Source organism: Hemitrygon akajei, chromosome 10, assembly GCF_048418815.1.
Source record: "Hemitrygon akajei chromosome 10, sHemAka1.3, whole genome shotgun sequence".
Taxonomy (NCBI): Eukaryota; Metazoa; Chordata; class Chondrichthyes; order Myliobatiformes; family Dasyatidae; genus Hemitrygon; species Hemitrygon akajei.
The window spans coordinates 22104727-22131771 of NC_133133.1; the positions used below are offsets into that span (position 1 = coordinate 22104727).

General features: G+C 41.0%; 1 protein-coding gene across 2 annotated transcripts in view; it reads right to left on the reverse strand.

Annotated features, from left to right (window-relative positions):
• LOC140734215 (phosphatidylinositol 3,4,5-trisphosphate 5-phosphatase 2-like) overlaps nucleotides 1-27045 on the reverse strand; it is a 209514-nt gene that overhangs the window by 54313 nt on the left and 128156 nt on the right. For both annotated transcript variants that reach the window (XM_073057895.1, XM_073057894.1), the window contains exons 6-13: nucleotides 26030-26161; nucleotides 23224-23308; nucleotides 20519-20611; nucleotides 14450-14569; nucleotides 11928-12042; nucleotides 9819-9925; nucleotides 4578-4680; nucleotides 3209-3405 (exon numbers count right to left, since the gene is read on the reverse strand). In XM_073057895.1, coding sequence (XP_072913996.1) covers nucleotides 3209-3405; nucleotides 4578-4680; nucleotides 9819-9925; nucleotides 11928-12042; nucleotides 14450-14569; nucleotides 20519-20611; nucleotides 23224-23308; nucleotides 26030-26161 — 952 coding nt within the window. The remainder of the gene's footprint in view (nucleotides 1-3208; nucleotides 3406-4577; nucleotides 4681-9818; nucleotides 9926-11927; nucleotides 12043-14449; nucleotides 14570-20518; nucleotides 20612-23223; nucleotides 23309-26029; nucleotides 26162-27045) is intronic.

Consider the following 27045-nt stretch of genomic DNA (forward strand, 5'->3'; position numbering starts at 1 on the left):
AGCATTCTGTGTATGTTCATTGGCATATAATCTCAAGAGTGTACTACTCTGGTCCCTGTTTGGATAAAGGCTTTATCAAGGGTAATACCCAGGTTAACAACAGCATATTTTGCTTTATTACTGCAGTTATGCTGTTGGATATTTTATTTTCTGCAGGTTTTTTGTAAAGCACAGTGTGTTCAGTTAATCAGATTTTACAGTCCAGTGCTTTATTTTCTCTTAAGGTAATGAGTCATTTGATTAGCTTTGGAATGTTGCATCGGCCAATTGGATTTGGTTTGATAGCATTCTGTCCGATGAGATGCCACGGAACATTTGAGAGAGATTGGCAGCATTCAATTTCTTGAGGGTCTTTTATGCCAGAGTTGGGGGAGAAGGGAGGTACAGAGAGGAGCACGATGGAAGATGCTCACAGAGCCCTGCCCAAAGCACAGATGTTGTTGTAAAATGTTCTTTATGCAGACAAATGCTCCCACCAAGGAAGTGCCAATACTTCAGAGTTAGCCAGTTAGTTTGTAATGGACTTTGAGGGAAGTTCAAGTCATGGCTGGTGCTTTTCATGTCGTATGTGGGATCAGCGCCGTGAATAATTAAAGCAAAACACATGACTACACAGCAATGTGCTCCAATGTTTATGAGCACATTATAGATTGGCTTAACCGTAATGGGCCCTTTTTCTGTTAATTGTCTGTTAAAGTTGAAATATTTGCAAATATACTTCCACTTTAAGGTTATGCCAGTGTAAGTTCCATTATTTCCTGGTGAACGATAACTTTTGCATGGGGCAATATTTATATAGCATTCACCATCCTTTTTGTTCCATTAAAAGAGCATTCCAACTTTCCTGTTTGTGTTGAACTCATATCATACTGATCCTTGACGTGCGTTGATTATTGGAAATGGTTGTCTCACTGTTACCCATGCATTGCTGAGTCATGTGGCTGTTAGTCAGAGATAGCAAACCAGTCTAATTTGTTATGAGCCATGGTGAGAGGGTTACATAAGGGTTAGAGATGAGATGATTCTATTGAAACATAAACTAACCGCAGGTGACAAGCTCAAGGGTCAACAAGCATTCTCTAATAGCACTGTCTACAAAAGTTTCCATCACATTCTAAGTACACTAATTAGTAATAATTAGCTTGAGTGAATATGCGCTGTTTTTTTCGAGAACTAGGCATATCTGAACAATGTTCCACATTGATGATAGATACCAGGGTTATTTTGTACTGGAGGAAAATAATTCACTAGAAGCATTACAAGTTGTGGAGAACAGGTCTTCAGTATTTCAAATGCAATATATTTTTTTAATTTTCATTGCCTTTGTTTCATGGGCTCAGCTATATCTTGTTATCATGCAAAGTGAATTGAATTGGTTAAAGACAGACTTCTGTGAGGGTGTGGGTCTCAAGAGGACATCAAACACGGTCCACAGTCTGTTCTGAGTCTATTCCATTTAACACAACTGAAAGGCTCATGACATAATTGTGTCTCCTTGAACTTTGCATGGATAAGACTATGCAGTGATCACTTCTTTGAAAGCTTTCATCAATAGAATACAAGTTTAGTAGGCCCCTCCCTTGTGTTGGCTCACATTTTACCTCCTACTGACCTAATCAGATAGTTGTGTTCTTTGGGGCTTGGTGACTTGGTCAGTGGTCAATCAACTATTACTGTTGTTTCCTTCAATACAAATGCTGCCTTTGCTAACCCTAATAATAACAGAGAAGGAGCCAGCACTACATGTCCTACTTCACCAGTGTGCCAGTCATTAATTTTTCTTGCTCTTGACTCCCTCTGCTGGTAAGTTGCCTGTAAAACAGCACTGTGGCAGTGCAAGACAAACACTACAGTGCGAATAAATCTGCCAAGCATCTCCAGCATTTCTGTTTTCAGTTTAGTCTTTCAAATCACTGCAGTATTTTGCTGGTGCATTACTTTATCTGCCCAGCCTTCCCAGTGAGATTGTGCATGGTAATCTATAGGGAATGCATTTCAATTGCAATATTTTGTTGCCCAGATTTCAACCTTTCTATCTGACTCCAAATATACACTCTGTGGCCACTTTATTAGGTACTCCCCTACACCTACTTGTTAATGTAGATATCCAATCAGCCAGTCATGTGGCAGCAATTCAACGTATAAGAGCATGCAGACATGGTCAAGAGGTTTAGTTGTTGCTAAGCTCAAACGTCAGAATGGGAAGAAATGTTATCTAAGTGACTGTGACCATGGAATGATTGCTGGTGCTAGAGTGGATGGATGAGTATCTCAGAACTATTGATCTGGGATTTTCACACAAAAGTCTAGCGAGTTTGCAGCGAGTGGTGTCAAAAACAAAATAAAAAACACATCTGGTGAACAGCAGTCCTGTGGGTAAAAATATCTTGTGAATGAGAGAGAGAGGAGAATGGCTGGACTGGTTCAAGCTGACAGGAAGGTGACAGTAACTCAAGTAACCATGTCTTACAACAGTAGCGCGCAGAAAGAGCATCTCTGTATATACAACATGTTGAACCTCGAAGTAGATGATCTACAGCAGCAGAAGACCATGGGGTACCTGATAAAGTGGCCACTAACTGTAGAATCCAATTGTGCGCCAAATAATTTGTTTTATTCATTGAAGGGATGTAAGCTTTACTCTCTGGGCCAACGTTTATCTCCCTCTACTCTAATTGTACCAGATCAGAATGGCTTCCAAGACTCTTCCACAGGACAATTATGATTCACTGCAAAGGTCTGAAGTCAGATAGACCTGTAGACCAGTCTACTGACTACCCTGAATGTTGTTTGGAAGGTTGTGCAATAATGCTATAGCCACTATTACTGATGCTAAATTATTAATCCCATAATTACTTAATGATTTGAATATAAATTACTGGTAGATTTTTTTCACCAGTATACCATATCTGATTATTTCCTCAACCCTTATATCATTTGCATTTTTTCCAGGGCACCTATTCTATTGGAGTGACTTAATTTGATCCCCTTTCTTGATCTTGGAAGAATCATCAATATGATTTGAGAATATGTTGATTATTTAGTCATCAAATGCAATGTGTTCACATCATCACTAGCTTACATCTCAATTTATGATATAACATTAAGGTAGAGAATGCTTTAAATTTCATAGTTTATCATCAGTGGATAACACTTCTGTTTTGCTTTGCTATTTCAATAATTCTTTCCCTGGATGTACGATTCCTACCACTTTGAAGTCCAGCTCCGTCACTTCTTTTATCCCAGCTCGCAGGAAATCCACCCACTCCTTGTCACCGAGTGAATTCTCCTGGGTTCCAATCACGTAGATGTCATGAGGAATAGTGGCTGTGGTCTCATCTCTTGCGCGTCCGAGACCCTTTGACATAAGCCAAGAAGAAATGTTCTTTGGGGGATGAGCGGCACCTATTAAATATTTCAAAAGGTTAATTACTCATTCATGTTTCTTTCATTGCATATTAAAATATTAATCATGAATATCAAGCAGCTGCATGCTAATGTGACAACATTTTGGATTCCTCTCTCCCTTCATTTTTGACTGCTATTTCTTAACCTTTTTGCCTTGAGAAAACTGAAAATTAATTAAGATGCAATTTTAAGATACATGTCACCAGATTGACACTAACTGATAATATATCATGGTCTGGTGCAGCAATTCAAATGCACAGAAATACAAGAGTAGTGGACTCTGCCCAATACATCATGGGCACATACCTGCCCATCACTGGTGGTATCTACAGGAGGCACTTCCTAAAGAAAGCAATGTTCATTATCAGTGATCTCCACCATCTGGGACATGCCATTTTTTTGCAGCTATCATTGGGCAGGAGGTAGAGAAGTCTGAATTCCCAGACCACCAGCTTCAAAAACAGCTATTTTCTTTCAACCATTCAGTTTCTGAAACAACCTGCACAACACTAATCATTACAGTTTAGCAAAACTATGACCAATTTGATCACCTTGCAATAAAATGGACTTTTTTTGTTCTAATTGTGCTCTTACTTGTAAAAAGCATGTATAATTAAAATTTAAGTAAGCCACACAAAATGCTGGTGGAACACAGCAGGCCAGGCAGCATCTATAGGAAGAAGTACAGTCGACGTTTCGGGCCGAGACCCTTTGTCAGGACTAACTGAAAGAAGAGATGGTAAGAGATTTGAAAGTGGGAGCAAGATCTTCCAGGTCATTGAGCTGCAGCTCCAGTTCCCTAACCCGGTCCCTAAGGAGCTGCAACTCGATGCACTTTGCGCAGATGTGGCCTTCGAGGAGGCTGGGAGTCTCCCGGACTTCCCACATCTGACACCCAGTACAGAACACTGGCTTCACAGACATACTTCCAGTTTCTATTCTTCACAGGTAACCTACGTTGCCTCAACCCGTTATCACCGAAGCCCTGTTTAACCAAAGCCTTCCTACTCTGTCTACCTCTACTCTGGCGTCCGCTCTATAAAGCTGTCTTGTTTTTATACTCTTCCCGCCAGTCCAACTCGCTGAAGACCATGCGCCTGATCCCATGATGAATCACACACACAGCATACCACTTATTCAAATTGAGCAGTAATCCTTCAACAACTAACCCATGTTCCAGCTTCCAATAAAAATGGATATCATGTCCGGCTCATCCTGCTGAGAATGTATGTTCTTCATCAGCTGAAGTAGCTGACAGAACGCCTCTCGCTTCTGCAGGGAGATAAATAGAGAGAATCAATCTAAATCCTGATGAGGGCAATATCAATAAATTGCAGAAGTTCATAAACAGAGAGTAAAACCATTGCATTACACACAATTTCATTTTACGTACTGTTGGATGTAATATCACATCCAAAGGTTCAAACTGAGCAGATTAATACACACAAAATGTTGGAGGAGCTCAACAGATCAGGCAGCATCTATGGAGAGGAATGAACAGTCAATGTTTCGGGCTGAGACGCTTCATCAGGACAGGAGAGAAAGGGTGAATAATAAGTTGGGAGAAGGGGAAGGAGTACAAGCTGGCAGGAAATACGTGAAGCGAGATTAAAAGAGGGTGGGTAGGCAAGGGCTGTAATGAAGTCAGAAGCTGGGTGGTGATGGGTGGAAGAGATTAAATGGCTGAAGAAAAAAGAATGATAGGAGAGGACATTTAACATATTAAAAGTACTCTCCTTCAGTTTGATGTTCTGTGGTTTTTTGCACCAATTCCCTGGTTTATTCAGCAAATATTGAAGAGGAATAACTTCAATACTTAGGCCATCATCCCAATGGTAAAGATGGGTTGGATGTATAATGAAATATATTCCATTCTGGACCAAGGACAAGCCCAGGATTTCAGAAGGAATTCTCCTACCTCACCAGAGGGAACAAACTCTGTGTTGAAAATGATTATATTTTGTGATTACAAATTTTCATGAGGGCTTTGTTCTTGTTGATGACAATGCAACTTTGTCTCTACAAGTCCCAATCTGCTGGAGAAACACAATGCATTGAGCAGCACATGTGGGAGAAAAGGAGTTATTGAAGATTCAGTTCAAAACCCAATATCAAGACCATAAGTTATAGAGGCAGAATTAGGCCATTTGGCCCATTGAGTCTGCTCTGCCAGTTCATTATGGCTCATCCATTTTTCCTCTCAGCTCCAAACTCCTGCCTCCCCTCCTATCCCTTCCTATCCTGACCAATAAAAAACCTATCAACCTCTGCCTTAAGTATACATAGTTTTGGTCTCCACAGCTACCTGTGGCAACAAATTTCACAGATTCACCAGCATCTGGCTAAAGAAATTCCTCCTCATCTCCATTCTCAAAGGATGCTCCTCTATTTTGAGGATGTGTCCTCTGGTCCTAGACTCTCCCACCGTAGAAAACATCCTGTTAGCATCCACTCTATCAAAGCCTTTCACCATTCAATAGGATTCAATGAGGTCACCCCCCATTCTTCTGAATTCCAGTGAATACAGGCCCAGAGCCATCAAACGCTCTTCATATAACAAGCCATTTAATCCTGGAATCAATTTCATGAACCTTCTTTGAACCCTCTTCAGTTTCAGCATATCATCTCTAAGATAATGGGCCCAAAACTGCTCACAGTGCTCCACGAGGCCTCGCCAGTTCTTTATGATGTCTCAACATTGCGTCCTTGCTTTTATATTCTGGTCATCTTGAAATGAATGCTTATCTCGTCTTTGCCTTCCTCACCACAGGCTCAACTTGTAAATTAATGCAGGTCAACCAGCTGAATTCTTCCAGGAGATAGTTTGCAGCTGCAGGTTCCAACATCTGTAAGTCTCGTGTCATGCTTAGTCGCCGTGAGTGTTTGCTACAGACTGCTGAGTTCATGTGTCACAGCTCACTTTGCAAAGACGTATCACTCCAGTGCTTTAGTTTCGCTCTTGGTAAAATTTTATTTTTGACTTGTGGGCATTGAAAGTAACACTGACATTTATTGCTCTTCACCTACTGAATCCCGTCAAGGTTGCTATGATATTCAACTCCAATCATTGAAATAAAACTGTATTAATGCTGCTGTTTTTGTGACTCTGAAGCTTCTGAACAGTGTCAAAAAAATATTTGTTTGACCAATGCCTTGCTGTTCCTTCAAGTATGGCTGATACATGACCCTAGAAATAGGTCTAAATTTGTGATGCATAACTTTTCTCAAAGATAGTCTCAGAAACTCTTCAGTTCTGGGGCAACTAGGAAGGAGGGATATAAATTTCAGAAAGGTTTATTTGTGAACAATTATCTGAACAAGTGTATCTATTATTGGATTAGTTCACAATGTTAAGTTACCAAGTTACCAAGTGTCCTGCCGAAGGGTTTCGGCCTGAAACGTCGACTGTACTTTTTTTCCATAGATGCTGCCTGACCTGCTGAGTTCCTCCAGCATTTTGTGTGTGTCACCAAATTGTTTTCTGATCAGTGGTGACTCTCATCTCTCTGCTACCCGCTCTCTTGGGGTATCCACTTAAATATTCATTGCAGACTTTTCCTGGTGAATGTCTTGGACAGTTCCATAGGTGACTATTTCAAGATCCCAAAACCTGAACAAATAATTGATGGGCTGGGAATCATTTATATCTTCTGCTGTTCGGATTTCTGAGTTTGACACGGAGCTTATCTCTTAGTTAGGAGAGTGAATGAATAAGTTTTTGCTTGGAAGCTAAAGAGAAAACTACTCAAGCATGTCATGAAACTGGATTATACTGTTCTCCGTACTGTATAATTCAGTTAAAAACATTGGCCCTGTGTGTATGCCATTGCACCATCCACATAGCGAGTCCCTTTTACCTATTAAAGTAGCAATTTGCAATTTGCTACATTATTATGGGAACAAGACTTGCTCAGCCCTGGTATCTAATGACCAGAATTAGCCATCCTCTTCCTATATCCCTGTAGTAATCCCAAAGCCAAAAATAATCATTGACTAAACCCCACTCTCCCACCAATCTGCCATTCAAAATCAGGGTCCCAAACTCACTGGCACCTCTCACTGCTGTTCATGCCACAACCAATGATTGCATCATACATCCCTACCCTTTGAACAAGGGTCCTCAGCCCATCCAGCAACCAATCACACATCCAAAAGCAAGCTTGTCCCACTATCAATCCTCATCCTGTTACCTAACGATTGACTCTTGCCACCATAGATCTAGTTCTTGACTGTCCTCTACATTCTTGGGCATCACCCTCCGGCACCAAGCTCTTAGAATTAGCCAAACTTTTGTTCCTTCTACAGAGCATGCCCATTTCGAACCTCAAGGGCTACAGAATTTTCCAACAGTGACCCTGATATAATAAACGTGTTATCCAAATGTGGACTGACTAATCCTATCATTTAGACCATAAGACCAGAATACGGGGGGGGGGGGGTGGGGGGGGGAGGGGAGGGTGTGATTGATAAGTTAATGGCCTAAGGCGGAAGAAGTCAATTTTAGAAACCCTAGCACATTTATTTTTCAACATAGTCCCCTCCTACATTTACACACTTAGTCCAGTGGTCATGGAGCATACGGATCCCTTCTTTGTAGAAGTGGTCCGCAGCAGGGGTAATTGATAAGTTTGTGGCCTAAGGTAGAAGGAGATGAGTTATTAACTTCAAACTTTCTGCATTATCACTCAAGGAGTTGAACTGCACGTGCATGTAACGAGAGCATCTTGGACCTCCAGGTGGTCCACAGTAGGGGTGATTGATAAGCTTGTGGCCTAAGGTGGAAGGAGATGAGTTAAACAGCTCTCGTTACATGCACGTGCAGTTCAACTCTTTGAGTGAAAATGCAGAAGGTTTGAAGTTAATAACTCATCTCCTTCTACCTTAGGCCACAAACTTATCAATCACACCTGCTGTGGACCACTTACGGAGGTCCAAGTCACTGACTTCTACAAAGAAGGGATCCGTATGTTCCATGACCACTGGACTAAGTGTGTAAAATAAATGTGCTAGGTTTTCTAAAATTGACTCCTTCTACCTTAGGCCACAAGCTTATCAATCACCCCTCATATATAAGAGCAGAACTAGGAAATTTAGCTTATTGAGTTTGCTTTGCCACTTCATTATGGCTAATCGAATTTTCCTCTCAGTCTCAATCTCCTGCCTTCTCCCCGTATCCCTTCATGCCCCAACTAATCAAGAATTTATCAGTCTCTGCCTTAAGTGACTTGACCTTCACAGCTGCCGGTGGCAACAAGTTCCACAGATTCATCACCGTCTGGCTAAAGAAATTCCTCCTCATTGTCATTCCAAGAGGACGTCTCTCTATTTGGAGACTATGCCCTCAGGACATAGTCTCCTCCATCTTTGTCCATCTAATCAGATTTTCAGAATTTGCCATGGTCTTTTCCTGAGGAGCCACTTAAGCTCTCCCATTTCACTATTTATGTGTACATAATTCACAAACTTCTTTCCAAACCTATTCAATTCTTCCCACCGCTGGAGTCTCAGGACCACTCCCTTCATTTATAGATGACTAGACACAATCCTATGTCTGGTGATTTACAAGTGAAGAAATAATTAATCTGATAGACTTATCTGATTTAATCTGATAAATGATTAAATTATATTTGTTGGTTCTCAACATAATATGGTGCACATATTATTACATAACATTGCAATAATGGTCCATGTTGTGGATTTCCTTGCTATATCATGTATGTATATAAGATTAGGGCTTTTATCAATAAAACTATAATTATAAGACCATGGTTGATAATGTCAATAATCAACCACATTCTTAAAAGATGGCTTACTACCCCCCCATCCTATCCTCTCCTTTTCTATTCACCATTATGGCTTCCTTCTTACCCCATCCATTCTCCTCACCTTCCTATCACCTCCCTCCAGTGCCCCTCTTCCTTCCCTCTCTCACATAGTCTACTCACCTCTCCTATCAGATTCCTTCCTCTTCAGCCCTTAACTTTTTCCACAAATCACCTCCCAGCTTCTCTTTTCACACCCTCTTCCCAACCATCTACTTTCCCCCTCACCTAGCTTCAACCTATTTCCTTCTAGCTTGTACTGTTTCCCCAACCCACACCTTCTTATTCAGGCTTCGTCCCCCATCCTTTCTGGTCCTGATAAAGTTTCTCGGCCCAAAATGTCAACTGTTTATTTATTTCCATAGATTCTGCCTGACCTGCTGAGTTCCTCCAGCATTTTGTATGTGTTAATCTGGTTTCCTAGCATCTGCAGAAACTCTTGTGTTCATAAAAGGTGCCTGCAATGAAATTGTGCACAATTCTCTGCCAAAGATTTCACTCTCCTTGATCACTTTCTTGTAATGTTGTATGCACAGTACGTTTTCAGGAACATGACAGACTTCAGAATCTCTGGTGTTCAAAACTTACTCGAGCATTTTCAAAAATGAAATCCCTCTGCTGATTTTTCTGATTTTCCTTGTCAGTCACGATCTGTAATGTGTTTGGTGTGCTCTGATATTTAACCAGCTGCAAAACTGTGAAAGAAAGTGGATACAGCCAATCAATAATCCATCCAGCACTAGCTTGCAAGCCTAAAATTCAGAATAACCTTGGAATAATTTGACCTCCACTGCCCTGATTGAAGATGAATGGGATGTGAGTGAGACACAGCGAGAAGTTTAACCTCACTGCTCAGCCCTTCTCGCACGGTGGTTATGCTTCCTGAGGTAAATAAGACTAATGACATGTGATTTAGGGCCAGCTATGACTGTACTCTTCCACCTCAGAGTGTCAAGACACTGTCCAGTGATCTGAACACAAATACTTAAACTGACACACCAAAAAACAGTTCTGAGATGGAGGCATGGCTAAGATGAGACATTAAATCAACTCCTCATCTGCCTTTCTGCTTGTTGCAATAGATCCCATGATATCAATTCAATGTTATTCCTTGCCTTGCGTTACTCAACAAAAATGATCATCTGACTGCATCACAGCTTGTGGGGCTTTCCTCTGTGAACAGTGTCTGCATTATCCTGCATTAAAACACGGATCCCCATGACAGAACTGGGGAATCCCAGCAAGATTGCACCTTGTGGACTCCATCTCAGAGCAGGGTGATAGATATGACATCATCGTCAGTCAGAAGGTATCAGGCTCACAGGCCATTCCCCCAAATCCAGGCCCCAATTTCATTCCAGCAATAGAATCCTCAAGGATCTCTTTGGACTTTCTGTCATAAATTGACAAGATTGTCCCTATACACACAGTGGCCATTTTATTAGGCACACCTGTACATCTGCTTGCTATTGAAAATATCTAACCAGCAAATCATGTGGCAGCAACTCAATGCAGAAAAAAAGCATGCAAATATGATCAAGAGCCTCAGTTATTGTTCAGAACAAACATCAGACTGGGAAAGAAATGTGATTTAAGTGTCTTAAAACTTGGAATGATTGTTGGTGCCAGACAGTGTGGTTTGAGGATCTCAGAAAATGTTGGATCTCCTGGGATCTTCACATACAATGGTTTCAAGAGTTCACAGAGAATGGTGTGGAAAATTAAAAAAAATATATATCCAGTGTCAGTTCTGTGGGTAAAAATGTCTTGTTAATGAGAGAAGTCATAGGAGAGTGGCCAGACTGGTTCAAGCTGACGAGAAGGTGACGGTATCTCAAAATAATATTGTGTTGCAGCACTGGTATGCAGAAGAGCTTCTCTGAATGCACAACACATTGAGACAAAATGGATGGGTTACAACAGCAGAAGACCACAAACATACTCTCAGTGGCCTCTTTATAAGGTAGAGGAGGGAAGGTACCTGGTAAAGTGGCAACTGAGTGTAAGTGCAAGTTACAAGGAAGTGTATGTTCAAGATTCTGAAAGCTAAATTCAAGAAATTCCTAGCCATGCAAATTTGATTAAGTCCTCCATGGACAGTCCCAAGCCCAGCTACGAAAGGAGGAGAATGGGGCCTGCAGCTAACAACACCATCCCGTTAAAAATCCAGTGTTTCAGAAATGCCAACAGAGGCTCCGAAGACCTCATCCCTGGGGGAGGAAGGATCTTAGAAGGTGGGCTATCACTGGGGACAATTTGAAAGACTGACTCGGGATGGAGGACTCTGGCGAGCTGTTGTTTGTGGCTTTTGCCCCTGTGGGGGAGATGGGCATAAGAAGAAGAAGGAGAGCAAATTTGATTGGTATGTACAAAAAAATATTTGCAAAGAATCATAAGGACACAATGTCTGGAATAATGCAAAGCATTTGGACTCAGTACAGGAGAATGAATAAATAAAGAAGACCCAAATCAATATAACCTGTAAATAACTTGCAACTTTTTATGTGTTTCCATATATCACAATAGGATAAAATGTTAAATGAGGTGTCAGAATCAGAATTATTATCAACGACTTAGATGATGGGAAACCTGTTCTTATGCAGCTGCAGTACAGTACTGCCACAAAGCAAACTAACAGAAGTGCCAAATGAATGAAATGCAATGCAACAGTATTCACACTTGATCAGTTCTCCTCACTTTTATCATAAGAGATGGATTCCTCGGGTGAACCGGTCGCTTTCTTTGAGATTTGCAGCTTGCCTCCATCCACATCAACACTCAATGTATATTTCTGAGTCTTTCCCAATTTTACCTACAGGGAAAAGAGAAAGATAATTTTTTTTTACCAAGCAATAACTTTAGCAGAAATAACACACACAAAATAACAGGGAATACTCAGCAGCTCAACCAGCATCTGTAGAGGAAGAAACAGTTTTAACTTTCCACAATGATGACAGTCTATCGGAACTAGAAAAAGTTTCAAAAAGTACAGTACACCTACTCTAAGTCGAAAAGCAAAGAGAGAGACAATGAAGATAAAGAGAATGTCTGCAATAGACTGACGATGAAGAAACACCAGGTGCTGCTGCCTGTGAGTGGAGGTGAAGGCACAGTAATTACATTTGGGGATATACAAGCAAAGAAGATGAATGAGAACAGAGGAGAGTGAATAAACAGTTTTGGAGCTGTGCAATACAAATTATTGTCAATGGTGGAAATCAGAAATAATACTGAAATGATCTGACAGCATGAAAGAGAGAATGGGAGAGAGAGAGGGGGGGAGGGGGAGAGGGAGAGGGGGGAGAGGGAGGACAGGAAGAGAAGGGGAGGGGGAGGGAGAGAGGGAGAGTGGGGGAGAGAGAGTGGGGGGAGAAAGATGGGAAGAGAAATGAGGAGAGAGAAGGGGGACAGAGAGAAGGCTGAGAGAGAGGGGTGAGAGAGCGGGGAGGGGGAGAGGGGAGGGGAGGGAGAGAGGGGAGGGAGAGAGGAGAGGGAGAAGGGGAGAAAAGGGAGAGAAAGAGAGGGAGAGGGATACGGAGGAGAGAGAAAGAGGGGAGCGGGGAGAGAGAGGGAAAGAGAGGGAGGGGAGAGGGAGTGGGGGGAAAGAGAGAGAGAGAGAGAGAGAGAGAGAGAGAGAGAGAGAGAGAGAGAGAGAGAGAGAGAATGAGAGATTGGTGGGAATGGAACAAGGAACCAGGGAGTTACTGTCTGTTACTGACCTCATATTAAAGGAGTGGATATCGGTTAAATATGGAATATAGTGAGATGAAGAGTAAGCTCACGGAGAACTGAATCCTTTTATTGGAAGGGAAGAGAGGGATGAGAGCACAAGTGCATTAACAATCAGCTAGGATTCCCGCTGTTCACCATTCTGTTCCCTGTGCTTTGTGGGTGTTGAAAGTGTTCAGTATCAGGATGACAGTTTATTTTGATATCCTTACTGTTGAATGCACTTCTTTTTGTGCGTGAAAGATTTCCATTTGGTATGACGTTAAATGGCTTGTAATTTTTTTTATTACATGTGGAGCTATTTCTTTATTCTTTAAGGAAGGTACAGTGGGGAATAAACTTTTGAAAAATAAACAGGGAATATAAAAAGCAAAGTAGGGGTACAAAAATGTGCATAACCTTGGGCAATACCTGTTCATTTACTGTACACCACCACAATTCCTATTGATGTGGGATACAACAAGGACATCTGGTTCCTCTTTATATCGAGTGGATAATACCTGCCTTAGACGTCACCAAGCTGTTTATGGAGGAATGGTTTTGGATAGCATTGAGGGAATGTGAGGTCCAGTTTACCTACTATATTAGCAAGCAAAGGAATAACATGAGCAGGACAAAGAGACGGGGAAACAATCACCTCCTGAACAGTTGTTTTTCTCAGCACCTTCCTTCCAAACAGCCTTGCTTCATGTTGGGTTCATTTCATTTCTGGGATAGAGTCATCTTTGGGGAGGCCAGTGGTTGTAGTTGTAGCGTAGAAGTTAGCGCAATGTTTTACAGTGCTATCTGTGAGAGTGGGGTTCAATTCCTTCTATCGTCTGTAAAGAGTTTGTACGTTCTTCCCGTGACCTTATGTATTTCCTCCACTGTGCTCCAGTTCCTTCCACATTCCAGTTAGGGTGATTGAGCTGTAGGCATGCAATGTTGGCACCAGAAGTATAGCAACACTTGTGGGCGGACCCCAACATGATCCTTTCTGATTTGATTTGACACAAACAATGCATTTCACTATATTTTGATGTACATGTGACAAATAATGCTAACCTTTAATTATTTTATCCTGACAAAGGTGTTGATGAGCCATCTTCATGAAAAGTGGCCTGAAATATCAACTGTTTATTTACTTGCATAGATGGACCTGCTGAGATCCTCCACCATTTTGTGTGTGTTGTTTCGAATTTCCAGCATCTGGAGACTTTCTTGTGTTAGTGGAGTGTTTCTGATGTCTTTTTGGTCTAACATAGTGCCCACGATGGGCCACTTCAGAAGGCAGTTAAGTGTTAATCATATTGCTGTGAATGATGTCACTTTTTGACCACACCCAGTAAAGGGAATTGTTTCCTTCTTTGAAGGAAATCAGTGAACCCAATGAGTTTTCTGCTCACCATTGCAATGACTTTTCGGCCTTTGGTGTGTGACTGGGGTAAAATCACTCCAAAGTAATCCCTCACTATAAAGTAAAGGACAACACAGCAAAAGTAATCTTTTACCTCAAAGCTCTGTATTGGGATAGGTTTAGATGAATTCCGTCCGCTGTTTTCCGAGGATGTGAAAAGAGCAGGTAATTCCACATTCTGTGTGATTGCCATGTGCTGCAATCCCTTCACAACCTGTCAATATATTGACCACAATACATGGAAATTACTTAAACCTTACAAACAGAATGCAGTCAAGCATTTCCTCCCCTTCTGTATTTAATTGATGGTATAATCCATTGAACTTTCTTGGCAGGAAAAATTTTCCCGATGTTGGGGGAGCCCAGAACCAGAGGCCACAGTTTAAGAATAAGGGGTAAGCCATTTAGAACGGAGCTGAGGAAAATCTTTTTCACCCAGAGAGTTGTGGATCTATGGAATGCTCTGCCTCAGAAGGCAGTGGAGGCCAATTCTCAGGATGCTTTCAATAAAGAGTTAGACAGAGCTCTTAAAGATAGCAGAGTCAGGGGATATGGGGTGAAGGCAGGAACGGGGTACTGATTGTGGATGATCAGCCATGATCACAGTGAATGGTGGTGCTGGCTCAAAGGGCCGAATGGCCTACTCCTGCACCTATTGTCTGTTGTCTATTGTATCAGTCAAGAAGGAAAGTCTGTGGGAAGGATAGTTAGAGGAGGTCAAGATTGTGTGGCATGATGGAGGAATTATACAGACTAGTTCCAAAATCCAATCTCCCATTGACATTTTAACTCCAGATATAGTCTTGCTCCCTCTTTGCGTTTTCCTTACATTCATTCCCTCAGTACCAATGATTATCAACTCAACTATTGTATACACTTGGGAAATATCAAGTAATGAAATTAACCCAAAATGTGTTGTTTCCCTGTAAATAAAATTAACCAATTTACATATTTTCCTCAGGAAAATCAGCTTGCTCACCATAGGTGGCTTTCATTTGGCTCAAATCCCACAATACACAGGTGACTCCTAATATCCAGAGTAATTACAGATAGGTCAGATTCCTTCTTCCTTCATCTTCAGCCTTAAGACCAGAAAACCATAAGACCATAAGACATAGGGGCAGAGGTAGACCATTCAGCCCATCGAGTTTGCTCCACCATTCCATCATAGCTGATTCATTATCCCTCTTAACCCCATTCTCCTGCCATCTTCGTGTAATCTTTGATGTCCAGACTACTCAAGAATCTATCAACCTCCACTTTAAATCTACTCAAAGACTTGGCCTCCACAGCCATCTATGGCAATGAGATTCACTGATTTACCACCATCTGGCCAAAGAAATTCCTCCTCATCTCCGTTCTAAATGGATGTCCATCTATTCTGAGTCTGACCCCTCTGATCTTAGACTTCCCCAATATAGGAAACATCCTCTTGATATTCACTCTATCTGGGCCTTTCAATATTGGATAGGTTTCAGTGAGATCCTCCCTCATTTTTCTAAATACTAGTGAGTACAGGCCCAGAGCCTGCAAATGTTCCACATTCCCAGAATCATTCTCATGAACATCCTCCAGACCATCTTCAATGCAAGCATATCTTTTCTTAGATAAGGGGCCCAAAACTGCTCCGAGTATGGGCTGACCAATGCAATATAAAGTCACAACATTAATTTCTTGCAATTATATTCTAGCACTCTTGAAATGAATGCTAACATTGTATTTGCCTTCCTTACTAGAGACTCAACCTGAAAGTTAACCTTTAGGGAATCCTGCACAAGGACTCCCAAGTCCCTTTGCACCTCTGATTTTTTACTTTTTTTCCTGTTTAGAAAATAGTCTATGTCTTTATTTCTTCTACCAAAGTGTATGGCCATACACTTCCCTATATCATATTGCATCTCCCATTTCTTTACCTATTTTCTCAATCTGTCCAAATCCTTCTACAGACTCCCTGCTTCCTCAACACAACCTGCCCCTCCATCTATATTTGTATCATCTGCAGACTTGGCCACAAAGTCCATCAGTTCTGTCATCCAAATCATTGACATATAATGTGAAAAGTAGCAGTCCCAATACTGGCAGCCAACCAGAATAGGTCACCTTATTCTCATTCTTTGCCTCCTGCCAGTCAGCCAGTCTGTCCATGCTGGTATCTTTCCAATAATACCATGAACTTGTATCTTGTTAAGCAGCCTCATGTGTGACACCTTGTTGAAGACCTTCTGAAAATTCAAGTAAACCACATCAACTGACTTGTCTTTGTCTATCCTGCCTGTTATTTCCTCAAAAAATTCCAACAGGTTTGACAGGCAAGAATTCCCCTTAAGGGAACTATGTTGACATTGGCCTATTCTACCATATGGCTTCAACTCCTCGAAACCTTATCTTTAATAATGGACTCCAGAATCTTCCAACAACTGAAGTCAGGTTAACTGGTCCATAATTTCCTTCCTTCTGGCTCCTTCCCTTCTTAAAGAGTAGAATTCTCCAGTCTTCCAGAACCATTCCAGAACCTAGTACTTCCTAAAAGATCATTAACAAAGCCTGCATAATCCCTTCAGCTACCGCTTTCAGAACCCTGTCTTGTAGTTCATCTTGGCTATATGACTTATCTACCTTCAGGCTTTTTAGCTTCCCAAGCACTTTCTCCTTAATATAACATTTCCAGTCCTGTATTCAGTTTGCTTTCAATTTGTCCTCATTTATACTTCAAGCATCAAGCTGGGTGGCAAAGGAGAGGCAGTCATTTACTTGAATTTTCAGAAGACATTTGATAAGGTGCCACACATGAGGCTGCTTCACAAAATAAAATCCCAAGCATTACAGGAAAGATGCTGGCATGGATCGAGGAATGGCTGACGGGCATGAGGTAGCGAGTGGGAATAAAAGGGGATCTTTTCTGGTTTGCCTCCAGTGACTAGTGGTGTAACTCAGGGGTCAGTATTGGGACCGCTACTTTTCACAAAGTTTGTCAGTGGTTTGGATAATGGAATTGATGGCTTTGTAGCAAAGCCTGCAGATGATATGAAGACAGGTGGAGCGATAGCTAATGCTGAGGAAGCAATGTGTTTGCAGAATGAACTAAACATAGAAACATAGAAAACCTACAGTACATTACAGGCATTTCGGCCCATGATGCTGTGCCGAACTTGTACTTACATTTGAAACTACCTAGGGTTACCCATAGCCCTCTATTTTTCTAAGCTCCATGTACCTATCCAGGAACCTCTTAAAATACCCTATTGTATCCGCCTCCACCACCATCGCCGGCAGCCCATTCCATGTACTCACCACTCTCTGTGTAAAAAACTTACCCCTGATATCCCCTCTGTCCTTACTTCCAAGCACTTTAAAACTGTGCCCTCTCGTGCTAGCCATTTCAGCCCTGGGAAAAAGCCTCTGACTATCTACATAATCAATGCCTCTCTTCATCTTATATACACCTATCAGGTCACCTCTCACCCTCCATAGCTCCAAGGAGAAAAGGCCGAGTTCACTCAACCTGTTTTCATAAGGCATGGTCCCCAATCCAGACAACATCCTTGTAAATCTCCTCTGCACCCTTTCTATGGCTTTCACATCCATCCTGTAGTGAGGCAACCAGAACTGAACACAGTACTCCAAGTGGGGTCTGACCAGGATCCTATATAGCTGCAACATTACCTCTCAGCTCCTAAATTCAGTTCCATGATTAATGAAGGCCAATGCACCATATGCCTTCTTAACCACAGAGTCAACCTACACAGCAGCTTTGAGCATCCTATGAACTCAGACCCCAAGATCCCTCTGATCCTCCACACTGCCAAGAGTTTTACCATTAATACTATATTCTGCCATCATATTCCACCTACCAAAATGAACTACTTCACACTTATTTGGGTTGAACTCCATCTACCACTTCTCAGCCCAGTTTTGCATCTTATCAATGTCCCGCTGTAACCTCTGACAGCCCTCCACACTATCCACAACACCTCCAACCTTTGCGTCATCAGCAAACTTACTAACCCATCCCTCCACTTCCTCATCCAGGTCATTTATAAAAATCACGAAGAGTAAGGGTCCCAGAACAGATCCCTGAAGCACACCACTTTTCACCGACCTCCATGCAGAATATGACCCATCTACAACCACACTTTGCCTTCTGTGAGCAAGCCAGTTCTGGAACTACAAAGCAATGTTCCCTTGGATCTCATGCCTCATTACTTTCTCAATAAGCCTTGCATGGGGTACCTTGTCAAATGTCTTGCTGAAATCCATATACACTACATCTACTGCTCTACCTTCATCAACGTGTTTAGTCACAGCTTGTCCTTGTCTTCCCTCCACCTTCTTATTCCAACTTCTTTCCCATTCTTCTCCAGCCCTGATGAATGATCTTGGCCTGAAATATTGACTGTCTACATATATCCTACCTTACTTGTTGAGCTCCTCCAGCACTTTTGTGTGTTGCTACAGATAGTCAAAAGTAGCTACTTAATATTGTTACCCACTGACACCAATTTCCAAACCTTTGTCTTTCTTTATCTTTATAACATTACCTAGCTTGATATGTCAGCTTGCATTGTCTACCCTCCTTCTTGGGACCCCTGCAGTCTGAAATCAGCTGCAGAATTTTTAGCTCTCTTATCACCGGTCTGGAATTCCCTATGTAAAATATTTTATCTTGCTACAGGCATCCGTGACTTGATAACCATCCCCTAACCAAACTATATTTTGATCATTTTGCCTACTTATTCACTGTCTGTTTCTCTGCAGTCTACCAGAATTAGTGTTTGGTTGATGTTATGGCCACAAGGCTTGAGGTGCCAGTTAACTAGGCAGTGGCAGATTCTGTGTTGTGTGCTGAGCAGAAGTTAGACTGGAAGGACTTGAACAGAAAGTGTTGAGGGATGTTATGATGTGTCATCATTTATATATGTAAATCCTCACGTTCCAAGCAGTGATAGACCATAAGACATAGGATCAGAATTAAGCCATTTGGCTCATCAAGTCAGTTCTGCCATTCCATCATGGCTGATTTATTATCCCTTCTCAACATCATTCTCCTGCCTTCTCCCCGTAACCTTTGATGCTCTTACTAATCAGGAACTATCAACCTCTGCTTTAAATATACCCAATACTCTATAGCAGAATAAGATGGTTGGGACAAATTTCAATCAATGTATATAATGTTCAGCATCATGCGGTTGTTCTGCTGACTAGAAATATCACTCCCAGTTTGACAGTACTAAGATATGGTTACATATGAATAATTTTCAAAGAATCGTCTTGCGTAAAATCATTTCTATTTTTATTTGCTAACTAATACACAATCTGGTGATGCAAAGATTATATTACACCATTATCAACATAAGTAATAGAAAAATATCTCCTTCCTGGCTCATGTTACAACCCAGGCAACAAACAATCTGCTGGAGGAACTCAAAGGGTCGAGCAGCATCTTTGGTGGAAGAGGAACTGTTGACATCTTAGGTCATCTGGAACAGTATCCTTGACAACTCCTTCCCCTCCACAGATGCTGCCTGACCTACTTAGTTCCTCCAGTAGGTTGTTCCAAATTTCAGTATCTGCAGTCTCTTGTGACTCCAAAGCAAAAATATTTTCCAGTTCACTTTAAAGGATCTGCCTTTGTTGAGAAACAACTGTAGGATCCATTACAGATTACAATTTAATCCACATCCTCTTCAAAGCAGCCTGCAAATTAACATCTGTTCTGTTTTGTCCTTGACTTAATCTCATCATAGTCACATCAAGTCCTATTATAGTCTTGTCTATTTTCTACAGTTTTACCATTGTTTTCTGAACTGTTGTTACCCTCTTCCCTTTACTCCATCAATAGCAGTCAGGAGTTCACCCTTCTCACTTGTACTGCCCTTCTAATTTCCTTCTTCCATTCTATCTGAGCTAAAGTTTGGTTATTTTTCTCATCTCATCATTGTCTTGGTAACTTTTCTCTTTTTACATTAAATGCAAAACACAAGTTTTTTTAATTATTGTAATTGAACTTGGAACTAGATCAAGGACTGCACTCAACCTCAGTCCTCACAGGCAGAAGATCGAAGAGTTATTGATCCTAATTGCCAGGATTAAATGGTTTAGTACAATAACCTTCTGAAGCATTCATGAGCTCCAAAAGGCACAAAGATAGAATAAAGAACTGTACCCTTTCTTCTACACAAGAAAGCAGATTTCCCAGAATCTTAATCTTGTTGATGATGCCTTCAAGCTCGTTAACATTGCTTGGGCTGAGAGGTTCCTGTCAAAATACAAATGAAAAGATATTAAGATTGGGACTGGAAAGGAATATTGATTTACAAAGTTTCTCTTCTTGTAGTAAAATGAACTATATGCAGTACTATGGTCATATGATGGTTAGCAAAACCAAATTATTATGAAAATTTCAATGATCCACTGCTGCTCTTCAGCTAAAGACAGAAACAAAGATAAACTCCCAAAACTTGTCCTAGATTTCAGTCAAGTTACAGACTGTACCATAATTACTCATTAGAACCTTACCTAGTGAGCCATAGCTCAAATAACGATGAGTTATTGTACAGGAAGGAGATTTATTTTTATTTATTTGGAGATATAGCTTAGAATAGCTTTTCTGACTCTTTGAGCCATGTCACCAGCAACCACCCAAATTTAACCCTAACCTAATCGTGTGAGAATTTACTGACCAATTAACCTACTAACTGGTACATCTTTAGTCACTGGAATTCAACTCTGAACTCTGATGCCCTGAGCTGTAATAGGGTTGGGCTAACCACGACGCCACTGTTGGAGATAGAGAGCTGAGGGATATGGTTTCATCATAAAAGCTTTTCCCTCAGTGTCAATAATACAAAACTCCTGGTCATTGACTTCAGGAAACGGTGCTGATGCATTTGCTCCTGACTACGTCAAAAGTGTTGAGGTTGAGCGGGATGAAATCTTCAAGTTCCCAGGCACGAATATCAGCAGCAGCCTATCCTGGTCCAACCATATTAATGTCATGGGTAAGAAAGCTCACCAATGGCTCTACTTTCTTAGGAAGCCAAAACTTTTACAGGTCTTATCGATGCACCAAAGAAAACATTCTATCTAGATGTTTGGTATGGTAACTGCTCTTCACAAAACTGCACAAGTTGCAGACACAACTCAGCACGTCATGGAAACCAGCCTCCCTGCAGCCTGTACTTCTCACTGATACTAGCATAATCAAAGACCCTGCCACGCTGGGCTCTCTTTCTTTTCCCTTTTTCCATCAGGCAGAAGATGCACAACTCCGAAAACAAGTATCACCAGACACAAGGACAGCTTCAGTCCTGCTGCTATCATACACTTGAACAAAGCTCTTGTATGATAAGATGGACTCTTGACCTCACGATCTACCTTGTTATAATCTTGCATTTTATTATTTACCTGCATTGAACTTGTTTTGTAGTTTTTACATTTTATTCTGCATTGTTATTGGTTTACCCTGTACTGCCTCAATGCTGTGAAATGATTTGATCTTTTTACTGTACCTTGGTGCATATAACATAATAAACCAATATTAAACTTTCAGTTTGACTTAATGTTTCAGCTGACCATTAGGGATGAGCGTTGGCGATATCCAATACTCATCCTATGTCCTTGCTTCCTATTTTATCTTCTAGACAGCATAGTTTTAATTTGATCAGCTCTGGAGACACCTGGCATGAAAATACCTTCCATTGACTATTTGTTTATTTCTGCTCATCAGGATTAGAACATTAAATAGAAGAACCACTGTATTCTTGATGGTCCTAATGAAGGGTCTCAGCCCAAAATGTCGACTGTTTATTCCCCTCCATAGATGCTGCCTGACCTGCTGAGTTCCCCAGCATTTTGTGTGTGTTACTCTGGATTTCCAGCATCCGCAGAATCTCTTCTGTTTGTGCATTCTGCTCTACTTCCAAAACGTCCGTTCAATTCATGTCCATAATTTCAATGGATGCAAATTTCAGAAGCAGAGTAAAACAGACAGACATTGCTGTCCGTATATAATAGTTAAACGCTTGTATTTGTCCTCAATTCCTAGACATGTGAATCGAATCTAAGCAGATCCCCTTTTTTCTTTGCAATCGGCAAGGATATGGAGGGTCAATATCATTTCTAATTAAGTCCCTGTAGAGCGGCTCTAAGAAGATTGTGTGCCCATTTACACTGACTTCACATTACGTCGGCCTAACATGACATAATCGATTTGCAGCACTCAAAATACAGCAAGTGATCCCTTATCTCCAAAGAAATCAAGTCATTGACTGGACCTTTGGTGGAATTCACAGGAGGCTCATTCAGCTCCCAGTAACTGTGGCTTCCCAGGTGAGCTTCCAAAGTCCATCTCAATATGATGCAGTGGGGGATTCTTGGAAGATGCTCAGTGAGAAATCTTCCCACGAGTAGAATCTAAAAGGGTAAAATACCAGCAAAACTAACTCAAACATCACCGAACCCACTCTATTTCAACCAAAATAAGGGTTTCTATCTTCCTGATTCGAAGGATTTTGGATAATCTCAGTATCTGGGTTTACACATTAAGTAGTCACATGGAAGAATTTCAGCACCAATAGCCCTAAATGTCACTTGAGTTGCTGCCTCAAGGAATAAAGCAATCTAGGACATTGTAGAAGCTATGTAAATTCCCTTGTCTGAACACACCACATGGATTGAAGTAGTATGTTTAAACCACAGCCTATTCTGGCTTGTAAGATATTATTGAACATTGTGGCCATGTTATGTTGACTCCAAAATGTGCGCTAACACCATCAAGCTGCCCTCTGCACATCCTTAAATGTTTGTTTCATGTACGTGCGATCAAAAATCTGAATCTGAACATGAGTTTGAATGGGATTAATATCTTACCTCTTTTTTGGGTGTGTTGCTTGGAGAATTGACATTGAACACGAGCACTAACATATCAAGGTTGGTGGACACAAGGTCCATTTCCCTGTTGACAGTAGCAAAGAAATGAACTGGTGAAGTTAGATATTGACAAAAGGCAGAGTTACTTCTGAAATAAAATTTTGTTGTTCTAACATTAATGTATTAGCCTCAGGCCCTGAAATCCTTGAAAGGAAAATAACTTTTTGATCATATTAAAAATAATTGATTAGACTGTGAAATGGTTCCCTAATTCCAAATGCTTCCTGCATAAATTTAAAATGGAATCATTAATGTGATATGGGCAATCATTTCTGAAAAGAATTACAGCTATTCACCCAATAAATCTCATATTTATGTGGCTCTTCTACCACTCTGGGACATACCGAGAGGCGGATACAATACATTGGATACTTTGCTCCATCACTGGAACTCAATGGACTCCAGCCTGCAGCCCAATCCTCAGTTTTACACTTTAGTCCTGCCCAATGACTTGAGACAACATTCATTAGAACATAGAACAAAGAACAGTACAGGCCCTTCGGCCCACAATGTTGTGCGGCCTTTTAACCTACTCCAAGATCAATCTAACCTCTGCTTTCCACATATCTCTTAATTTTTCTTTCATCCAAGATTTGTAAGAATCTCTTAAAAGTCCCTACTGTATCTGTCTCTACTGCCACCATTGGCAGTGCATTTCATGCACTTGCCACTCAGTGTGTAAAAAACCTACCTCAGGCAGCCCCCTATATTTTCTGCAATCACCATGAAATATATCCTCTCATATTAGCCATTGTTGCCCTAGGAATAAAGACACTGGCTGCATCTCTATGGGAATTCTCGACTATCATGTGTGGAAATACCAAGTGATTTTTCAACAAAATTTTACTTCAGTTTAATGTTTCTTATTAATTTATAGCTCTTTAATTTTCTTTCTAGATTTTGTTTAATGTTTTATTTGCTTTCTTCATTCAAATTAGCTTTATTATATTCCTGGAGCATGGCCAAGTAGGTAAGGCGTTCGTCTAGTTATCTGAAGGTCATTAGTTCGAGCCTTGGCTGAAGCTTGCGTGTGTGTCCTTGAGCAAAGCACTTAGTCACACACCGCTCTGCGATGACACCAGTGCCAAGCTGTATGGGTCCTAATGCCCTTCCCTTGGACGACATTGGTGGCGTGGAGAGGGGAGACTTGCAGCTTGGGCAACTGCTGGTCTTCCATTAAAAAGAGCTTGCCCAGGCTTGCGCCCTGGAAACTTTCCAAGGTGCAAATCCATGGTCTATCGAGACTAACAGAGGCCTACACACATTATATTCCTAATTGTAAAAATGCCTCCCAGATTCTGACACAAGGAAAAGTTTCTTCCCCAATTTTACTTCCCACTGAAGACTTTCTGGGAGGGTCCTGTACACTAAGCTGTTTACCTCTGAAGCCTTATCTTACCATACCATTTGACTTGAAAGTATGAGAATCAGTGAGATTGATTACATTGTGCTCACGGAAATCTGGGCAGAAAGGGACCACAGATGAATTTCTTGGGAAGTGGGTCCAGTTCAAGACAATTCACTTGAATAACTGTAGACTAGCTGCAAAGCAGGTGCTGGATTTTAGATTAAAAGTAAACTTAGCCAGGTTTGTTTATCTTAGGATAGAAATACCCTCAATGAGGGAGAATAACAACAATCACAAATGGTTTCTCGTATTTAATTAGTGATGCCCATTTGTAAACAGGCAGGCAGAATGATTAGTCTTGTCTTTGTCAATGGGATAGGAATCCCTAAGGATCTGATAAAAGAAGGATCATCAACTAACAGGAGTTTCCAACCTTTTTATACCACAGACCACTACCATTAACCAAGGAGTTTTGTGGACCCCAGGTTGGGAAACTCTGAGCTAGAAGCATTAATTCTGTTTCTTTCTTCACAGGTTCAGCCTGAACTCACAGCATTTCCTGTGTAGAACTTGTATCAAAAGTTCTGGTGCTGATTGATCGGATATGCTGAGCACAAAACTCAAGAAATACATAGGGCATAGACTGCTGGAAATAGACAGCAGTGCTACCATCCTTTAGAGATGGCAATTTGCTGACTTTATCCAATCCAATCTTATACTGAACATATACCCACCATGTCACTCTCTAACTTAGATCTACAATCCATCGAGTTAAAGAAAAATAAGGGATAGCCAATAAAATCTGGACTTGCTATGTGAAATAGGAGCACAGTTAGGCCACTTGGCCCATTGCCTGCTCTAGCATGCAATCATGGCTGATTTTTCTTTCAGCCCTATTCTCCTGCTTCTCCCTGTAATTCTTAGCTCCCTTACCAATCAAGAACGTATCAATCTCTGCCTTAGATACACCCAGTGACATGGCCTCTACAGCCCTCTGTGGCAAGAAATTCCACAGATTCACCACCCATGGCTGAAGGAATGGTCAGTAATGCCAACATCCCAAAAATGAATATAACATAAAGGCAAATCAGCATTTGAAAGGAAATGAAGCCAACATTTCACTAATGCCTCTTTGCAAGACCTACATTCTGGTCAATGATCTATGTCCAAATAATCAATCTATCCTTTCTCCTTGGACCAGCTGATACTTTCCAGCATTTTATGTCCTTTTTTTCAGGAACACAGAATCAAGGATCTTTAACAAGGATTTCAGGACATTTAAAGATCTAGACCTTCTTTTTAAAAAAAGTGCATATCCCATCAATTCAGTGGAATTCCATTTCATTGTATTTCACTTCATTAATAATGCAGGATCCGCGGCTTCCTGCCACACTGTACCTGTCTAGGTCTTTGCAGAACCTCACTAGGCTCTTGTTGAGATGCGACAGGGTTGTGGTTCCTGAACTAATGGCATCAAGATCCTTCTGAAGATTGGTCTTCAAGTAGTCATTCACCAGAGCAGCATGATCACTAAATTGACAGTGCACAAGGGAATTATATAAATGCATAGTCTACAGAATGCAAAAGAAAGGAAAGCATGTCCTTCAAAGCTCTGATTAGCTAATAAAACACTTCCAATATTTCCACAATTCAAACAGCAAAAGATATTCAAGCAATTGTGATCAGTGGGGATTAAGATATTCAGTGCTCCAACAATTATTCAGTGTGGGCAGAAATTTAGGTCACTTCAATTATGTACACTCATTGGCCACTTTATTAGGAACATCTCTACACCTGCTCATTAATGCAAATATCTAATCTTATGTGGCAGGAACTCAGTGCATAAAAGCATGCAGGCATGGTCAAGAGATTCAGTTGTTGTTCAGACCAAATATCAGAATGGGAAATCTAAATGTAATCTAAGTGACTTTGACTTTGGGGTGATTCTTGGTATTAGACAGGGTAATTTGAATATCACAGAAACCGCTGATCTCCTAGGATTTTCACAACAGTCTCTAGAATTTACAGAGAACAGTGAAAAAAAAAGATGAAAAAAATTCAGTGACTGGCAGTTCTGTGGGTGAAAATATCTTTAACAAGGGAGGTCAGAGGAGAATGGCTAGATTGGGATTGGTTCAAACTGATAGGAAGGCAACAAGAACTCAGATAGCCACACACTATAGCAAAGGTGTACAGAAGAGCATCTCTGAATGCACAACACTTTGAACCTTGAAGTGGATGGGTTACGGCAGCAGAAGATCAGGAACATACATTCAGTGGCCACTTCATTAGGCACAGATGGGACCTAATAAAGTGGCTACTGAATGCAAATGGATCAAGGCATCATTTCTTTTAAACACAAGAGATTCTGCAGATACTGGAAATCAAGAGCAACACACGCAAAATGTTGGAGC